The 18,401-nt window shown below is 52.4% G+C and overlaps 3 protein-coding genes across 3 annotated transcripts in view; 1 reads left to right on the top strand and 2 right to left on the bottom strand.

The window, feature by feature from the left end:
* Nucleotides 1-557: 557 nt before the first annotated feature.
* Nucleotides 558-2,735, top strand: INSL5 (insulin like 5). Its single transcript, XM_054294549.1, has 2 exons — nucleotides 558-706; nucleotides 2,474-2,735. Exons 1-2 carry the CDS (start codon nucleotides 558-560, stop codon nucleotides 2,733-2,735), a joined length of 411 nt encoding a protein of 136 aa, XP_054150524.1.
* An 82-nt stretch (nucleotides 2,736-2,817) lies between these two features.
* On the bottom strand, nucleotides 2,818-4,409 carry DYNLT5 (dynein light chain Tctex-type family member 5). Its single transcript, XM_054294550.1, has 3 exons — nucleotides 4,349-4,409; nucleotides 4,149-4,273; nucleotides 2,818-3,704 (listed from the first exon to the last, which is right to left on the bottom strand). The coding sequence occupies exons 1-3, from the start codon at nucleotides 4,383-4,385 to the stop codon at nucleotides 3,501-3,503; spliced, it is 366 nt and encodes a 121-aa protein (XP_054150525.1). The 5' UTR covers nucleotides 4,386-4,409; the 3' UTR covers nucleotides 2,818-3,500.
* A 3,948-nt stretch (nucleotides 4,410-8,357) lies between these two features.
* Nucleotides 8,358-18,401, bottom strand: part of SGIP1 (SH3GL interacting endocytic adaptor 1) — a 48,391-nt gene continuing 38,347 nt past the window's right edge. Inside the window, exons 18-24 of the mRNA XM_054294553.1 lie at nucleotides 15,840-15,951; nucleotides 14,598-14,753; nucleotides 13,553-13,685; nucleotides 13,001-13,203; nucleotides 12,196-12,260; nucleotides 11,574-11,738; nucleotides 8,358-10,780 (exon numbers count right to left, since the gene is read on the bottom strand). Of these exons, the coding sequence (XP_054150528.1) occupies nucleotides 10,758-10,780; nucleotides 11,574-11,738; nucleotides 12,196-12,260; nucleotides 13,001-13,203; nucleotides 13,553-13,685; nucleotides 14,598-14,753; nucleotides 15,840-15,951 (857 nt within the window). The 3' untranslated portion in view covers nucleotides 8,358-10,757. The remainder of the gene's footprint in view (nucleotides 10,781-11,573; nucleotides 11,739-12,195; nucleotides 12,261-13,000; nucleotides 13,204-13,552; nucleotides 13,686-14,597; nucleotides 14,754-15,839; nucleotides 15,952-18,401) is intronic.

Raw genomic sequence — 18,401 nt, 5'->3', positions numbered from 1 at the left:
GGCTGGGATAGCAATACATGGCACAAACTCCTCTGGAGTGAATTTTGTCCGCAGTGCTTGGCACTGGCAGGGTTTCCCCACAAGCATCCACAGCTAGCAGTAACCAAGGTGGGGAATGAAGACACGATGCAGACATCATGGGGAGGAGTTCATTCCATTCTTCTTTGGGACCACCAACACAAACAGACCCCAGTCAGGACTGGGCACCAGGCTGTGTGGGGAACACAGACACCAAACCCACTGAGGACAAAGCCCATCACAAACACCCTTTTGTTCTAGCAGAACACACATTAAATGCATCCATCCAAGCCATACCCCATAAACTGTCACACCTCAGGTGTTCCCAGAAAAGCAGCTACGTACAGAAATCTTTCATCCCTGACTGAGATCCCAAAGCACTTCAACCATGACCAGAAACAAGCAGTTTATTTGTTTTCAGCAAACATTGCCACCCTCAGAGTGAGCTGTTACCCAGTGGAGTGGACAGACCGTCGGTATAAATGGGAAGGCTCCAGCAGAATTCCCCACACCCTGGTGGGAAGCACCACGTTGGCAGCATGAGGGGCACGCTGCTGGCTCTGGGCTGCCTCGCTCTCCTGCTCCTGGCACGGGAAGGGAGAGGGGAGGGGAGCAAGGTGAGGCTCTGTGGGAGAGACTTCATCAGAGCCGTGGTGTTCACCTGCGGCGGCTCCCGCTGGAGAAGGGACCGCGACCCGCGGGGTGAGTACAGCCATGGAACCCGGGCTGCCTGCTTGTGCCCATGCCAGGGCATCCCAGGGGCTGCCCTGCCTGCTTGTACCCATCCCAGGGCATCCCAGGGCATCCCAGGGCATCCCAGGGGCTGCCCTGCCTGCTTGTACCCATCCCAGGGCATCCCAGGGGCTGCCCTGCCTGCTTGTGCCCATCCCAGGGGCTGCCCTGCCTGCTTGTACCCATCCCAGGGCATCCCAGGGGCTGCCCTGCCTGCTTGTGCCCATCCCAGGGCATCCCAGGGCATCCCAGGGGCTGCCCTGCCTGCTTGTACCCATCCCAGGGGCTGCCCTGCCTGCTTGTGCCCATCCCAGGGCATCCCAGGGGCTGCCCTGCCTGCTTGTACCCATCCCAGGGCATCCCAGGGGCTTGTCCTGCCTGCTGCACCCATCCCACAGGATCCCAGGGAATCCCAGGGCATCCCAGGGGCTGGGGAGCAGCACATCCCTGCTCCCCTCGATCCTTGCAGCTCCAGGCCCCCGCAAAGGCTGTGCTCTGCTCCCTCTCCTTGCAGCTTGTCTGGCTCAGCTTCCTGCGCTGCTTTGCTAAAGAAAAATAATTCAGACTTCTAAGACTTCCTAAGCTCACCTGAGGAATGAGATCCAAGGCAAGGCTATGACTGAAAACCTGCCATCTCGTTTCAGTGACAAGTTTCACTGAAGGCAGTGCGAATGTCTTGCTGTGGTCTTCACTCTCCCCACTAGAAACCCGAAGCTTTGTAATTAAAGCATGTTGAATATCTGCTCTGCAATTTAAGCACCTTCACATGGGCTGTTTTGCTAAAGAAAAACAATTCAGACCAAGATTTTCCAAGCTCACCTGAGGAACAGGATCCAAGGCAAGGCTATCACTGAAAATCTGCCATCGCATTTCAGTGACAAATTCTGCTTGTGCAAGTGTCTTGCTGTGGTCTCCATTTTCTCCACTAGAAACCAGAAACTTTATAAAACGTTGTAATTAAAGCATGTTGAATGTCTGCTCTGCAATTTAAGCACATTCACATGCTTTTGTGTATATTTATACTTACTAGCACATTTCTTGATACTCAGAAAATTTTGATTTGATGGTCAGAAAATTCAACCATTACATGCACAGCTAGACATGTGTACTCTGATCAAAATAAATGGGGAACAAGAAAATAACGGAGGCAGGTGACAGCAACAGAGGCTTTCTACACTTCCTACATCTCCATTTTTGGAAAATTCTCTTGTGGCAACAGCTTTAAACAAATACAAAAGTGGTAGCATGGACAACCCCCTCCCCAAAATCTGTTGAAGAACCTTGCCTTTAAAAATTGAGAGCTACTACACCTTTACAGACTGCACAAGGCCCAGTTGTACTGAGGTACTTCAGCTGCAGCTGGACTGTAATTTCTGTGGGAACACCAGAACTCTGGGCTAGCTGATGCCTTAATGCAACACCTGCAATTCAGGAACCCCCCAGGTCCAGCTTAATGTGCTGGTCAAGAGCCTCTGACACATCAGATCACAGCTTTTCCTGGAGAAGCAATGTATTAGTGTAAGACTCAAGGCACCACAGGACACTTTTCAACATAAATCCCTCAACTCCTCAGTTTTACCACGTTGATCACAGATTATTCCTCACAGTGAGCAGTCCGTGATGTGGTGCTCTTATCAGAGGGCAACACTCAGCTCCCTGCCTGTAGCTTGGTCTGCCTTTCTAGCAAAGATAAAAAGCATAAATTACTCATCTTCCCACGACTTTTAACTTCTCATTTTCCTGCGCCAGAGAGTGAAAACCCCCAGCATTTCCCACACGAGGACGAGGGTGATGCTGACTTCTCACCACGCCCAGAGCCCAGGCTGGGGATCCACAGAGAAGAGCCCCAGGACGTCAAAGCTGAGCAAGACTTGCAAAACACCAGCAGAGTTCCTGTGCTCAGCAAGCGTGAGGCAGCCAAGCTGCTGGCCACATCCTGCTGCAACGAGGGCTGCAGCAGGACAGAGATCAGCTCCCTGTGCTGAAACGCAGCAGCTCAGAGTCACAGCGTCCAGGGATTAAAATAATCGTGACAGAAACCACAGTCCTTTCAGTTGTGTTCTTTAATTGTAGCTTTTGGTGTTAAAATGTCACAGTGCACACCAGCAAGTGGCTTCAGGTTGTCTGCATTTCACAGTGTTTACAGTGGGTTAAACTTTTAGTCATGAGTACATGAAATGTTTCTTCCCAACTAACTGCTGTTCGGGTTTCAGCTTTGCACCTAAAATGTAATAAAATAAACAGCTTGTGATAGGTTTGTTCTCTCACTCAGGAAAACCCAACAGCAGGCTTCAGCTGGGAAATAGGGGTAGCAAAAAGTCTGGGTTCAGATTCAGAGCAAGGTGAGCCAGACCCCAGTTTGGTGGGGAATGGCTGCACGAGGAGAGACTCAGGACCATCAGTACCAGCCCCAAAAGTGGGCAGGAAAAACCCATGGTTTATTCCCTAATCCAAATACTTCCAGTAATGTTTCCTGGAGCAGAACAGGGAAAACATTACTTACAGGCAATATTCTAAAAATATTTCCCCTACAGAGCAAGTTCTGAAAGCAGCAATGAGCTGCAAAACTGTGCCATAGAAGGCCACTTCCCAGAGAAAACCCCGGGAAAGATCCTTATTCCACTCACCCACAGGCTCACATTTCAAAGCAGGTGAGAGTACCTTGGTCCTTCACAGATATTTTCAACAACAGAGCCAGGAAGAGTTAGGCTGAATATTAATTTCTCCTGCTGCTAAACTCTACTACCTCCCTATTCAAAGTACACACCATAGACATTTGCCACAGCAAACAGCGAGGTGTTCTTGAACACGTAGGAGGAAAAGGTGTCACTCTTGGGATCCCAGAGGCACCTACTGCTGATCTGCAGGCTCTGCCCACCCAGCTGCCCAATGTGCGCCACCACCACGATCTTGTACCTGGGCACTGCCAGCGCCTTGACCCGCGCCTTAATGACCTGCGGGGAAAAACAGATTCAGTCCAGACGGGTTCCAAAATGGGGGTGGATTTACAGCAGGGCAAGGGGGAATGGTATTGAAGTGACAATAGGGCAGGGATGGACGGGATATTGGGAATTAGGAACTGTTCCCTGGCACAGGTGCCCAAAGCAGCTGTGGCTGCCCCTGGATCCCTGGCAGTGCCCAAAGCCAGGCTGGACACTGGGGCTGGGAGCAGCCTGGGACAGTGGGAGCTGTCCCTGAGGCTGGATGAGCTTTAAGGCCCCTCCCCACCCAAACCAGCCTGTAAACCGATTAACTAACTCGTCGATGTCTGTACCCTCCTCTGAGCAACCCCTGCCGGCACCCTGACACCGCCTCCAGCCTTTATCTTACACTTTATCACCATTTTGGGGGACATTTGAGGCACCCGTGGAGGCACAAGTGTCCCGTCCCGGTCGCACCTCGGCGATGTCCTTGGCCGCCTCCAGGCACGGTCCCGGCTCGTAGCGCCGCTCCCTCAGGGCGCTCTCCAGCACATCCCTCAGGATCTCCTCCACCGCCGCCACCGGGAAGCGCCTGGCAGGCCCTGCGAGGCAAAGCCGGGGTTTAGGAAGGAACAAGCGCGGCGCTGGAGGGTTTTAGAGGGGCAACCGACACCCACCCGGGCCGGGCTCGGCGGGGGATTCACCGCCCTCCATTGCCCTCAGCTGCGTGAGGGGAGGCGGCGCCGGCAGCGGGGTCCGCCCGCCGCGTTCCCGTTCTCCGACTCCACCCTCCGTATTCCCGGCCTACGTCCCCCCACATTCCCGTTCGCCGCCTCCATTTAGGCATGTTCCCGGCCTCCGTCCCTGTGTGTTCCCGTTCCCCGCCTCCGCATTCCCGTTCCTCGCCTCGTCCCCCCACGTTCCCGGCCCCGCCATTCCCCCCCTCACGGCTGAGGTCCTGCGGCTCCCCCGGCTCCCCATAGTTTCCAGCGGTCCCTGCGTGTCCCCACAGCCCTCACAGGTGCCCATGGCTCCCACGGGTCCCCACAGCTCCCTGTGTGTCCCCGTGGCTTCCACGTATTCCTGCAGTCCCTGGTGTCCGACAGCTTCCCGTGTGTCCCTACAGTCCCCACCGGTTCCCATGACTCCTGCATGTCCCCATGTTTTCCACAGGTCTCTGGGTTTCTTTACAGTCCCCAGAGGTTCCCATGGCTCCCACGTATCCCTACAGGTTCCACAGCTCCCTCTGTGTCCCCATGACTTCCACCGGTCCCTGCATGGTCCCATAACTTCCACATGTCCCCACAGCTCCCACATGTCCCCACATAAACCTAAAGATTCTGTGTGGCCCCATGGCCTCCAAATGTCCCCACATGTCCTTTATGTTCTCAGGGCTCCTGAGGGTGTCTGTGACCTCCTCGGGTCCCCATGGCCCCCAGGGGTTCCCACAGCCCCCCCAGATGTGGGTCCCTATGGTGCCCATGGGGCTCTATAGCCCACAGAGATTCCCGTGATCCCTGTGGATCCTCACAAACCCCTGTGTCCCCGCAGCCCTGAAGTGTCCCCATGACCTCCACAGGTCCCCCAGCCCCAATCTCTCATGTCCCCACAGCCCTGAAGTGTCCTCCAACCCCACATCCCTCATGTCCCCACAGCCCCATTCCCTCAAGCTCCATCCAGCCCCACGATCCCTATGGATCCTTGTGTGTCCCCACATGCCACCCTTGACCTGCCCCCATGCTGGGACACTGCACATAACTCCAGCAGCAATGCTGGTTTTTGGGACAGGGACCCTTTTTTGGGACAGGGACCCTTTTTTGGGCCAGCCTTCAACCCCTCTGCCCACTCCTCTGGGTACTCCTGCATGTGGTAGCAAAACCAGCTCAGAAAAAGAAATGTTTTACATTTTTTTGTTTATTTTCAAGGAAAAAAAATAATAATAATCACATTTAAATTGCAACTCAGTTGGGTATTTCATGTGGTTCTTATGTATAGGATGAATAAACTTTGTTCTGACGTGGGGATTTCTTTGTCACAACGCTCTGCATGGTAAATAATTGCATATTTGAGAGTCGGTGAAATTGGTGACGGGGAGGATGGAGGAGAGACATTTATAAAAAACAGTATTTACAAAAATGATATCCACATAGTCGTACTCTAATCTATAAGGCAAGTAACATTTAAAATATGTTGTTTCATGATTATCTTCAACAAGTCAATACAACACATTCATATTACCAGTGGTCAAATACAAAGCTTCGCTGCAGTAGTCCCTGTGCAACAAACCTGTACGTCTTTTATAGGTTGTTTTTTTTCTCTGAGAACAGTAGGAAAGCAGCAAAGTTTTCATCACAGACTAATCAGTACCTAGGCCATCGTAGACTAAAGGTATATTATATCTCATTGCACGTTCAGGCAGAAAAGGCCAGCCATTCATTAACTTATTTAACTTAAATCTTAAAAATAGACCTGTGTATCTTCATCCACAAATATTTATAAACATTTTATACACGAGGGAGTTCATTAAGTGGTCCAGGGTGATCCCTGGGGATATCTGATTCACTGCTGGGGTGTCACAGTGGGGCTGTCCCACACCCTGGGCTCTCCTCCCACCAGCCCTGGGAGCTTCCTGGCACATCCCAACCCAAATCCTGGCTCAGACCATGCCACGTTTCTGTTTGTTTCATGTCACCCAAGCAGCCAGGGGATTTCACCAACCTTACAACGTTTGGGAGTGAAAAATCCCTTCCTGCATGGATGAGGAACCCAACATGGGGGCAGCACACCCACAGCGATTCCTGCTGTCCCAGAAAATCTGGATTTCTATGGGTGAACAGGGCATCCCCAAAGTCTCCCTGGGATCTGGTGTGTTCCACCACATCCTGCTTGTCCCCAGGCCTTTGAAGAGCATCCCACCATCAATTCATGGTTCCAAGAACCACTGCCAGCACCATCATCCCTCCCAAAGGGACAAGGGAAGCCAGGCAGGAGCGGGGCGGATTCCTGCAAATCTTTTCCTTGCCTTGCAGTGACAGAAGAGTTAAAATCCTGACTGGAATAATCCTGATTATCATAAAACCTTCCTGGCTCTACATGGATTCATTTCCTCCGGAAATCGTGAGGAAAAGAAATGGCTATGAAATGAAATCTTTGAGACAGTAATTTCTAACCTGGAAAATACAACAGGATGGCATTACGTATTTTGGTCATGACTAGCTTCAAAATTAGGGGTTTTAACCAATATATTTTCACATAAAAACCACAAAAGGGTAGGGAAAAAAATGTTTGACTCTCTCTTAGGCAAATTAAAAATCTGTCACCTTTTCAGTGCACTCCAGCCATTGAAAAATGCTTCTGCTGGGAGAAAGAGATGGTGACTCTTTATTTAGGATGCTCCTGCTGGAGGGATCTCAGAGAGCAGCCCAGGAAGGGTGGCAGGGGGGCTGTACCTTCCCTTCCCATCCCCGCTCTGCCTGGCTAAAAAGGGAGGGCATTCCAATGGAAACTTGCAGGTTTTCCCACTTATGTTTTAAGAAATGATAGATAAAACCTGAAAGTGCAGAGTGAAGACAAATTAATTTCATTGGAATACCAAATGACAACAAAACCAAGAAGATGTAAAACAGGGCAGTGATATTTAAGAACAAATGTAGACACCAAGTGAAAAGCTCAGTATTTGGTGTTTTTTACTACTATTGGGAGATTTCAGAGTTATTAAGAAATATTGTTAAAGCAGGAAACTGCTCTGAAAGGTCTCCTGTGAGGAGCACCATGAGCTGGCTGAGAATTGTGGCTGTTTGCAACAAACAGCAGAAAGGTGGTAAAAAAAGAGTTCCTGCTCCTACCATGTAAGATTCCAAGTCTGAAGGTATCCATGGGCAAAAACTCCTGCTCTGCCAGTGGGACCTTGACTCTGCAGGTGTGGGCTGCCAAATTCCCAGGGGAAAATTCCTTTGGGAGAGGCTGCTGAGGACAGTCTAAAGGGAAATGTCCATGGAAGGAATGGAGCTGAAGCCTCTCTGTGCATGCATTCACATATTTATGATTGAATGCCGCTTTTATTTGTTATTCTGCTCACCCAGATGGATCCTGGTGCTGCTGAGCTCGGGGGTGCCAGGGCTGGGCTGAGCCCCCTCTGCAGCCTCAGCCTGACTTGGGAAAAGCCCTGCTGGGAAACAGAGCTGTGGTGCTTCCCTTGGGAATGCTGCAGGGCTGGAGCCAGGCTGGGAGAGCTGGGAATGCCCAGCCTGGAGAGGAGAAGGATCCAGGGAGAGCTCAGAGCCCCTGGCAGGGCCTGAAGGGGCTCCAGGAGAGCTGAGAGGGACTGGGGACAAGGATGGAGGGACAGCACACAGGGAATGGCTCCCACTGCCAGAGAGCAGGGATGGATGGGAGATTGGAAAGGAACTCCTGGCTGGGAGGGTGCTGAGACCCTGGAATAGAATTCCCAGATTTGCTGTGGCTGCCCCTGGATCCCGGCAGTGCCCAAGGCCAGGCTGGAGCAGCCTGGAACAGTGGGAGGTGTTCCTGCCATGGCAAGGGTGGAAAAGGATGATTTTTAAGATCCCTTCCCACCCAAACCAGTCTGGGATCTGTATGGAACAAAACCAGTGCCATTTCACCTCCCTGCTCTCTGTGAGGGGCCAGGCAACCCCAAACAGATGAAATCCCTGAAAATAGACAGATTTTCCTTCCTAAAAGCCGAGGTGAAGCCTGCAGAGCTTGAATGCCCTGAGCACTACAAGTCCCTCTCTGGAGCCAGCTGCTCTCACCAAGCTCCCAACAAACCCCAGGGCACTCTGAGAAAACCCTGTGCCAAAAACCGGGAAGAGCAGTGTGGAAAAACCTGTCCCAAATCGCTGCTTTTGTTCCCAGTGTCACAGGGCTGGTGTCACCTGCCAGTGCCTGGAGCTGTGTCCCTGTGGGGCTGGCAGTGCTGGCGCATCCCACATGTCCCAAAAATAGGGCAAAATGTCCCAGGCTGTTCCCATCTCTCTCTCCAGGCCGTGAGTGCTCTGTCCCCACAAAGTGACCGACCTCTGTTTTGTTCACCAGCTCAAACAGGGTGAGCTTGGGAGCTTTGGGTTATGGGTTTTTCTGTTTAAAAGCACTCAAAAACCCAATGCTAATGTAAACACCTTGTCTTTCAAATGAAATATAAAGTAAAATCTCTATGTTCTGGTAATATTTACATTATAAATCCATTTTTTCCAGGTCTATGCCATAGATCTCTTTTGGAAGGATGGGTTTGGAGCAATTGTACACACCATAAACCTGATTTTAGGGTTTACCCCTGTATTTCTGTGTCAGAAAGGGGTGAGCTGCACACTTTATACAAATTTCCAGTTCAGGGGGAAAATCATTCATGGAGTGGAACACGGGGGAGTGCACTCCCAAAATCTGTGAGGATGTGGGAAGCTGCAGGAGCAAATTGTGCTTTTCCTTTCCTGCTGCTGCCTTCTGTCAACTCACACAGAGTTCACCCCCCAGATCTCAGCCTGGGAGCCACCTCACACCTGAAATATCCCCACATTTCCTTCTTTTCTCTCATGATGGGCACAGATCTCTGTTTTCCTTCATCAAACTGCTCCATGAGCAAGCACTTCCCAACATGCCCAGGCTGTCTTCCAGTGTAAATTCACCACTCTAACCCTGGCAACACCTGGAAAACCAGCAGTTTGTGTCACCTTACACATTCCCAGAGTCCCAACACCCCATTCATGGATGCTCCTCTGTGCATCTGTGTTTAATTTCACACAGGTTGCTTCATTTTTCTTCCCAAAATTGCCAAATTCTCCTGTTTCACAGGCCCAGCTGCAGCACATGAATGCCACCAACGCTCTCACCGTGCTGCCAGGAGTGGGATGAGATCCACAGGAATGAGCAGCACTCACACAGCGGGACAGGGAAAACACAGAGGGATAATGTTTTGTGCCCCATTCTCCAGTTCAGCACTTCCATGTGTTTTCCCATCTCTACAAGACAGCTGCTCCCAGTGCTGGCGAGCTGGGCTCCTGCCCCGGCTGCTCCCAACAGCCCCCACGCTGCTCCTGCTCCCTGGGGAATCCTTTCCCAGTGTTTTTCCATACACATTTCCCTGCCTCAGTGCTAAAACAGAGAAGCAGGTGCGGCTGCAATCCTTTAAAGCATTTTCTAAACCCGTAGAGCTTTCAAAAATGAGGGAGAAAGGCAGAAAAAAGCTGGGAAAGCAACATAAAAACACAGCCGAATGTCCGGAGGCAGCTTGGAAAACACATCCTTGATCCCAACAGAGACATTTTGTGCCAGTGCTGGGAGCTCAGAGGGACCACCCAGCCTCTTTGCTGCTTCTTTCCTCATCTGTATCCCTGCAAAATACCTGGGCACGGGGCAGGGAAGAGCTGCTGGGATTCCAACAGGGAATCTGCAGCTGTAAGAGAACACAGAGCTGGAAATTGGGAGTCAATACTCCTTGCAGAAGTGAGATTTCCTTCCTGGGAGACTGTCCTAGGAACCTCCACCTTTCCAAGAATATCTTTCTGGAGTTAAACCAGGTAAACCTGAAGGTTTTTATTGATTGCTGTGAGACGTACGAAGGACTGAAGGAAAACTAAATCAGCCTGTGGGCCCTACTGAGCTCTCTTTTGATGAGGCACCCCCTTCATAACAGCTACCAGTATCGTATTTAAATTGTATATATTGACAAAATGCAATCTACCTCTGTAAGCATTGTGCCATTCAACAGTACTACTATTAGATTTATATACCACAGTTTAAATTACATCCATTTCATGAATGGTAAAATGCTAAAACTCAAGTGTCTAACTGCCAAAATACAGCCTTACTGGAATGAGTACAATTTACAAATACAATAATTACATTTTAAAACCATTAACAATGTTACATCTAGAAGTAAATACTGGAGGACTGGTCAAGACGGTGTTTTCCAAGGAAAAAAAATGCTGAAAGTTGTCGACACTTCCAACAGAAATGTCCCGAGTTCAGGATTTAGTTCATTTTCCTTAAACTGTAATTAAAACCCGTTCCACGCACAGCAGTCCTTGGGTATTTTCCATAGTATTTTCCATGGACTTGCATAAGCTTCCATCAGTTATCCGCCAAATATTTACCTAGAAACGGGATCAGAAATCAGCTGGGGGGAGGGAGCAGCCCTGATTCCCAGGAGTTCTTGCCCACCTCCACCAGCCCTAACTGCCCACGGGAAAATCCTCGTTATACTCCGCAGCAGTGAGGAAAAATCCTCGTTATTCTCTGTAACCATGAGGAAAAATCCTTGTTATTCTCTGTAACCATGAGGAAAAATCCTCGTTATTTTCTACAGCCATGAGGAAAAATCCTCGTTATTCTCTGCAACCATGGGCAAAAATCCTCGTTATTCTCTGCAGCCATGAGGAAAAATCCTTTTTATTTTCTGCAGCAATGAGGAAAAATCCTCATTATTCTCTGCAGCAATGAGGAAAAATCCTCGTTATTCTCTGTAACCATGAGGAAAAATCCTCGTTATTTTCTACAGCCATGAGGAAAACTCCTCGTTATTCTCTGCAGCCGTGAGGAAAAATCCTCATTATTTTCTGCAGCAATGAGGAAAAATCCTTGCTATTTTCTGCAGCAATGAGGAAAAATCCTCGTTATTCTCTACAGTTATGAACACAAGGAAAATCCTGGTTATTCTCTGCAGCAAGGGGGCAAAAGCTCTTCCTGGAGATGCCCTGGAGATGCCAGCCCTTGCCGTTCCTGCAGGAGCAGGCATGAGCCATGGAACCCCAGGCTGGCGGGTGGCAGCAGGATTTATTTCACGCAGTCTGTCCGTCTGTCCCCCTGCCCGAGCTGTAGCGTACAGACACACAGCACCAGCGCTCCCGGCACGCCGGCACGGCCAGGGGGACCTGCGGGGACACTCACCTGCCGCAAACCTCTTCTTGATGAGGGAGAAGCGGTAGCCGGCGCCCACCAGCTCGATGTCGCAGCTGGACAGGGTGCTGCCCTCGCTGGTGAACTGCACGGCCAGCGGGGCCGGCGAGCTCGGCCCCTCGGACAGCTGGAACCGCGCCAGCAGCGACCCCACACCTGCGATGGAAACCGGAGAGAGCCAGTGAGGGCACTCGGAGCATCCCGGCACGGTGGCCAAAGCGCCACCCCAGCCATAGCATCCCTGGGCGGGCACAGCCAAACCCCTCATCCTCCCAGCAGCATTCGGCTGTTCACACACCCCAGCGCTGGGAACAGCTTCCCACCTGGAAAACCTCCCGTGGGACACAGCAACACTCCCAACAGGGCCTCAGCCTCCCTCAGAGGGGAGCCCAGGGCTTGGCACCCCACCCTGGTGTGTGAATGCCCCTCGGGATGCCAAGGTGGCTGGCAAAGCAGCACTGGTGGCACACAGCCCTGCTTTTTGAGCTCCAAAATTAAACGGCTTTATCCCCAGGAGGAACCCAAGTGTCTGGGCTTGTGTGCCGGCACCCTCAGCGGGTCCGTGCCTGCCTGAAGGATCCCGAGATAATGATGTGCATATTTGCAGGATTACCTCCATTTTCTGACTTCTGGGAGATATCAGGGATCTTCCACAATATCCTTTGCTGTTCAGCATTCCTGCAAACACACGGAGAAGAGCATTTCTGTAGGAATCAAGGAATTGCCGGGGAGTAATTTGAATTTTGATAAAGGCTGGTGGTGGGGTGGGGAACTACTCTGGTGCTGCTCTCTGGAGCAGCAATTCTGGGAGCTTGGATTTGGGTTTCACAGCAAGTGAAAGTTCAAGTCATGGTTGGACTTGATAGTCTTAGAAAGCTTTTTCAAACAAAATATTTGTATGATTGTTATGAGGATTGCAGGTGAGCAAGAGACGTGGAAATGTGCCAGTGCCTATGGCAGCAATAGCCACACATCCTTCCATGAATCCCAGAATCCCAGACTGCTTGGGTTGGAAGGGACCTTAAAACTCATCCAGTGCCATGGCAGGGACACCTCCCACTGTCCCAGGTGCTCCAGCCCCAATGTCCAGCCTGGCCTTGGGCACTGCCAGGGATCCAGGGGCAGCCACAGCTACTCTGGGCACCCTGCACCAGGACCTGCCTGTGCATCCCTCTAAACCCTGGGTAAAGCAGCCAAAACACAAAATAAGGGCTGATGCTCTGCTGCCTGCACATGTCCCTTCATCCCTGACCATTTTCCTGTGGGAATGGCAAGAGAAAGGGAATCAGAGCGGGGTTAACATTTCCTCCTACAAGAGGAGGGCGGGTTTGGGTCCCCAGCGTGTCCCCAGCTCCCACCCACAGACCCCCTGCAGCAGGATGGGCATTCTGGGCAGGGACAGGAGGAGCAATCCCTACCAGACAGCAGGAGGAAGCACAGCTTGCAGTTTGGTTACTCCTCCGTCGACGGGGACGAGGAACTGGACGTTGTTTAGAGCTACAGGCGTGGTCATTGCCTCTGTATTGTATTTGTAGTCGATGCGCAGGTCAGTGCTTGCAGGGTCACACCGCCAGCTCACTGCAAGGTTTAATGGAGTAGACTGAATACCCTGGGCAGACACCTTCCAAAATGACAGAAAAAACATTTAGTTTCCGTAGGGCTGAAGGGAGAAATCCCATTTTACAGACGCGGACATCGCACTTGGAGGCAACACCTTGAATTCCCCCTGAATTCTGTACTGGGCTTAAGGCCAGACAACCCAGTGCCACACAGAAGGGACAGTGGGACAACAAGCCCCCGCCTCACATTAGCTCCACTCTGCACTAGGGAAACATCATTTTTTACATTACCATTTTTTATTTTACATTTACCATTTTTTATTTTACATTTACCATTTTTTACAGCCATAATCAGCACACTTCTATTTTTAAATTTTTTTGGCACGGTTTTATCTCACAAAAAAACCCTACCTGGTATTTGAGCATATCCACATTGTAATAGGTGGCTTGAGGTTTCTGTTCCGATACCTTCTTTAGGTGAGTCATCAGATTTGGCATGTTGACCCAGAACTCCTTGGAGTTGGAGTCACTCTGCACGCTGTCACTGCACAGAGGAGAAGGAACCCTTTGGATAACCTGCCTGGGCAGGACAGGGCTGTTCTACACAGCACAGGGTCTGCACTGAATCCCACCTCCAGAGGAACATTGGCTCCCTCCCACCCAGCTCTGGCTTGTCCTGATCCATCTCCACTGGGATCCAGAACCCCCCAGTGCTGGGCTGATCCCCCAGTGTGGGCAGCAGCAAAAGGGGGATTCTGCCCCTCTGCCCCTCCCAGGTGAGGCCCCACCTGCAGAGCTGCCCCAGCCCTGGGGACAACATCAGCAGCACCTGGAGAGAGCCCAGAGGAACCCATGGAGCTGCTGCAGGGCTGGAGCCCCTCTGGAGCCAGGCTGGGACACCTGGGGGTGCTCACCTGGAGAGGAGAAGGATCCAGGGAGAGCTCAGAGCCCCTGGCAGGGCCTGAAGGGGCTCCAGGAGAGCTGCAGAGGGACTGGGGACAGGGATGGAGGGACAGCACACAGGGAATGGCTCCCACTGCCAGAGGGCAGGGATGGATGGGAGATTGGGAATTGTTCCCTGGCAGGGATGGATGGGAGATTGGGAATTGGGAATTGTTCCCTGGGAGGGTGGGCAGGGGCTGGGATGGAATTCCCAGATTTGCTGTGGCTGCCCCTGGATCCCTGGCAGTGCCCAAGGCCAGGCTGGACACTGGGGCTGGAGCAGCCTGGGACATGGGAGGTGTCTCTGCCCATGGGATAACCCTGATACCAGGATAACCTGATGATCTATCAACCCAAACCATTCTGGGATTTCATCAGGTGTTTGATCATTTGAGAGTTTCACTCCCACAATCAGCGCCTCTCCAAGGAAGACACTTCAGGCCGTGTATTTCTGCAAACTCCCCGTTCTCCCGGAATGCCGCCCTCCCTTGGGACGCTGCTGGCGAATGCTTACCAGCAGAGCAGCTGGGGGTTTGGCAGGACGTGCTCCAGCCGGTTGAAGTTGAGCACACGGAAGGTGAGCACGGCCGGGGCGGGGTTGTTGGCAAAGTGTCGGGTGATGCCCGCCGGGAAGGACAGCACCATCTCCCCCGTGATCTTCACGATGCACCTGCAGCGCCCGGCACACAGAGCCAGGGGGAGCAAAGGGGGCTCAACAGGCAGCAGCGAGGGAGGGCTGGCACCATGGATGCTGTGGGGACAGTGCCCTCTCCCACCCGACACATCTGAGCCCCTGGGGGCCTCAGAGAGAGCAGAAGCAGCACAAGGGGTAACAGGGATCTTCTTAAATAAACCCTGTTTGAGCTTCTTATTTTTGCTATCATTCAGTATTTCAGAGAAATTATTTTGTCTTTGGTTTGTCCTTTTGGGTTTTATCTATTAAAGGGTCTTTAAACATAGGTGGGAAACCCCTCCAAGTTTCTGTTGAATGCCATCCCATTTTGGCCAGGCACGGGAGGGGAAGGCTGCAGCCCCCCTGCCACCCTTCCTGTGCTGCTCTCTGAGATTCTCACACAAAGTCCTCACCTCCCTTTCCCACAGCAGGAACATTTTTAAATGGGGCACCACAGCAGTGTCCTGCCCCTGGACACCCCAGGCCACATCACCTCCTGTCCTGATGCCCTGGGTTTTGGCTTTTCTATTTTCACATTCTGAGCTGCTTTAGTGTGTGGGTCTGGGTTCACATCAGGGATGCTGAGCTCTGTGCACAGAGCAGGGAGACAAAACAATTCCTGCTCCAGCTGGGCACCAAGGACAAATGATCCCAATCTCAGCCCAGGAGCACAAACACCGTGGGCTGGAGAGAGAAAAACAAGCAGGGTGGGACTGCAGGGGCTAAAGCTGGAATGGGACAATGAACTGCAAGGTGCAAATGGAGCAGAACTGATCCCAGGGACAGACCCCGTGCCCCTCGTGCATTTTGGGGCCATTTTGGTTCATCTTGGGTGCAGCCCAAGGTGCATCCATGGAGGAGATCCGTTCCCTTCTAATAAATCCCTTCTTTATTCTGGAACTCTGTACAGCCTCAGCTCCAGCTCAGCCTGCACAAGGCATCAGTCTCTGGCTACCCAGCTGGGACAGAAGGCATGTGGAAAACCCCCTGGACCAAAGCCAGAGGAAGGCCTCAGTCCCCTCCTCATCCCTGACAAACCCCTCATCCCCCCACATCATGGACAGCCCGGGGGTCGGCACCTACTTGTTGGGGTCAGCCCCTTTGAAGTACGCGTTGACGGTTTCGGTGAAGGCGGCGGCCACGGGCAGGGTGTCCTGTGCCCCCATGGTCAGGGGGCTGGGGCCCCGTGACGAGCCTGCAACAGAGCAAAGAGCCCCCTTGGCACCTGCGGGCACCACGCCGTGCCCCCAGCCTGACTCCACGGGCAGAGAACCACCAGAACCCCCCAGGCTTCGGATGAGGCTTTAGAACGTTTGGGAAATGATCTCTGCCCCCGCCCCGCTGCCGAAAGCAAGCAAAGAAAAGGATGGAGGAGGCCAGGCGGGAGCAGCATGCGGGGCTGCCTCACGGCAGGCTTTGCATGACAGTTTTTGCAGTCGCTTTTTGGGGCCCACAACGAGGGGCTGGGGGGTTCATTGTGTCACCCTGGGGATCGGGGTGCTGGCAGTGTCCCCCTGATGTCCCCCCGAGCTGAGGGGGCTCCTGCCATCCCCAGCACACTCTGCTCTGCTCTGCTCTCCTGCCCTGTGGACGCCTGGAGCATCCTCCACACCCCGCTCGCTCCACGAAACCCTCAGTGCCCGACAGGAAATCTGCAAATCATCAGAAACCTGGAAAAACAGAGCCACTGGCACAGCTTGTCCAGAGAAACTGTGGCTGCCCCTGCATCCCTGGGAGTGTCCAAGGCCAGCTTGGACAGGAGCCACCTGGGATAGTGGAACAAGCTGGAACAAGCTGAGATTTAAGGTTCTTTCCAAACCATTCTAGGATTCTGTGATTTGGAAAAGGGGAAAAGCTTGCCTTGGTGTTGCTGTGCATCCTTGGACACTTGCCAGGCTCTGAAATAATTCAGCCCTGCAGGATCACACACAGGTTTCCCTTTGCTGGCCAGGAATTGTTGTTTCCAAAAGACATTTGAGGATGAATTCATCACTGCAAGTGCTCCTCAGGAGCTCCAGGTGTGCTGGAAACCCTCTGTGGGGCCACAAGTCCTGTGCCCACCACCAAGGGGTTGGCACAGCCAAGCCCACACCTCTTCCCCATGGAAAGTATCCAAAGATCAGCCCACATGTCTGGGTGTTGATCCCACAGACACCCAAAAAATCCTAGAGAGGTCACTCCTGCCCTTCAGCCTCATCCATTACCTGCAATGCACCATTTTGGAACCTTTTTAAAATCGTGTACACCAGGTGAAGCACGAGGATTATTTTGCCCTAAATCTGCTAAAAAGGAGCAGCAAAGGACTCCAGAGGGGCAGCTTATCCAGGGACCCCCTCAGTCCAACACCATCCTGCCAGGCAGGTGGAAAGGGCGACAGGTCCAGCCCAGAGTTTGCTCAGAGCACACGAGCACCTGCCAGCTCCAGCCAAAGCTGTAGGAACTCCAAAGCCACAGGAATTCCAACACCAGCCCCAGGAAGGGCAGCACTCCCACAGGCACAGGATAAGGGGGAAGCAAAGCTGAGCAAAACGTGTCACGTTCCTGGTGAGCTCTTCTGCTTGGGCCATCCTCAGAAATGGTCCCTTCCCTTCTTCCTCTGCTGCTGCCCTGGGAATAAACAGGGGTTTGGGAGCAGGAAATTGGGATTTGCAACATCCCCTGGGAGAAGCACTTCTGTCACTTCAATGACACTTTGAGTTTGGAGACATTAATGGGAGAAATGATGGTTTCCACCAGCAGGGAGGAACCCTCACACCTCCCCGAGGCACCCACGTTAATGGACAAATCCTAAGTGCTCTTTCCTGGAGGCTCAGATGAGGGATTTTCCCTTGCAGTGCCTAATGCAGCCTAAAAGTGCCAAACCCTGATGCAGCCACACGTGTCCCTGCCGGTGCCACCCCCGGGGGAATCAGGGAATGAGGGACTGCAGCTGCAGCCGGGATGGGCGTGCTCAGGGAGTGGGTCCTGCTGTTCCTGGAATGCCTCACCCACACACACAGACCCACGGCCACACACACATTCATTATCCTAACGAGCCCAGAGCCTCCTGCTCTGAGCCCACAGCCCAGGATGTCCATCAGGGATTCCCTGCTGGAATTCCCACCGAAGAACAGACAGTTCCAGATGAGGGCATGGTCCCCGAAACCACAGGACACCACACCCCAAAACTCCAGGACTGAGGGGACACACAGGACAACATTTTCTAAAAATCCTTCCCAAAGACACCACTGGGAGCAAATCCTTGCTGCCCACCCACAGCAATGACCCCTCAGAGCATCAATCACAGCCAATACCCTGGCAGTGGGACTTTCCCACTGCATCCACCTGGAAATTCACAGAATTCCCAGAATCACAGAATTCACAGAATCCCAAAATTCACAGAATGACTGGGTTGGAAGAGACCTCCAAGATCATGGAGTCCAACCCAGCCCCACACCCCAACTAAACCCTGGCACCCTGTGCCACATCCAGGCTCTGTTAAACACACCCAGGGATGGGCACTGCACCACCTCCCTGGGCAGCCATTCCAGAGCTTTATCACCTTGCTGGAAAAAGCTTTCCCTGCTGTCCAGCCTGTATTTCCCTTGAGGCTGTGTGCTCTGGCTGTGTCAGTGCTGCTGGAGAATGTGAGTCCATCTGAGCAGC

Source organism: Melozone crissalis, unplaced genomic scaffold, assembly GCF_028551555.1.
Source record: "Melozone crissalis strain CALT ecotype California unplaced genomic scaffold, PUWL_Pcris_2 ptg000254l_1, whole genome shotgun sequence".
In the NCBI taxonomy this organism is placed as follows: domain Eukaryota; kingdom Metazoa; phylum Chordata; class Aves; order Passeriformes; family Passerellidae; genus Melozone; species Melozone crissalis.
This window is presented reverse-complemented; position numbering and strand designations above follow the sequence as displayed.

Coding starts and splice junctions, on each gene's coding strand:
- DYNLT5 (XM_054294550.1), bottom strand. CDS start 4,385: ATGGAGGGCGGTGAATCCCCCGCCGAGCCCGGCCCGG. Junction 4,274..4,348: donor CCCCGCCGAGCCCGGCCCGG/GTGGGTGTCGGT, acceptor TTTGCCTCGCAG/GGCCTGCCAGGCGCTTCCCG. Junction 3,705..4,148: donor CGGCCAAGGACATCGCCGAG/GTGCGACCGGGA, acceptor TTTTCCCCGCAG/GTCATTAAGGCGCGGGTCAA.
- INSL5 (XM_054294549.1), top strand. CDS start 558: ATGAGGGGCACGCTGCTGGCTCTGGGCTGCCTCGCTCTCCTGCTCCTG. Junction 707..2,473: donor GGCTCCCGCTGGAGAAGGGA/CCGCGACCCGCG, acceptor CTTCCCACGACT/TTTAACTTCTCATTTTCCTG.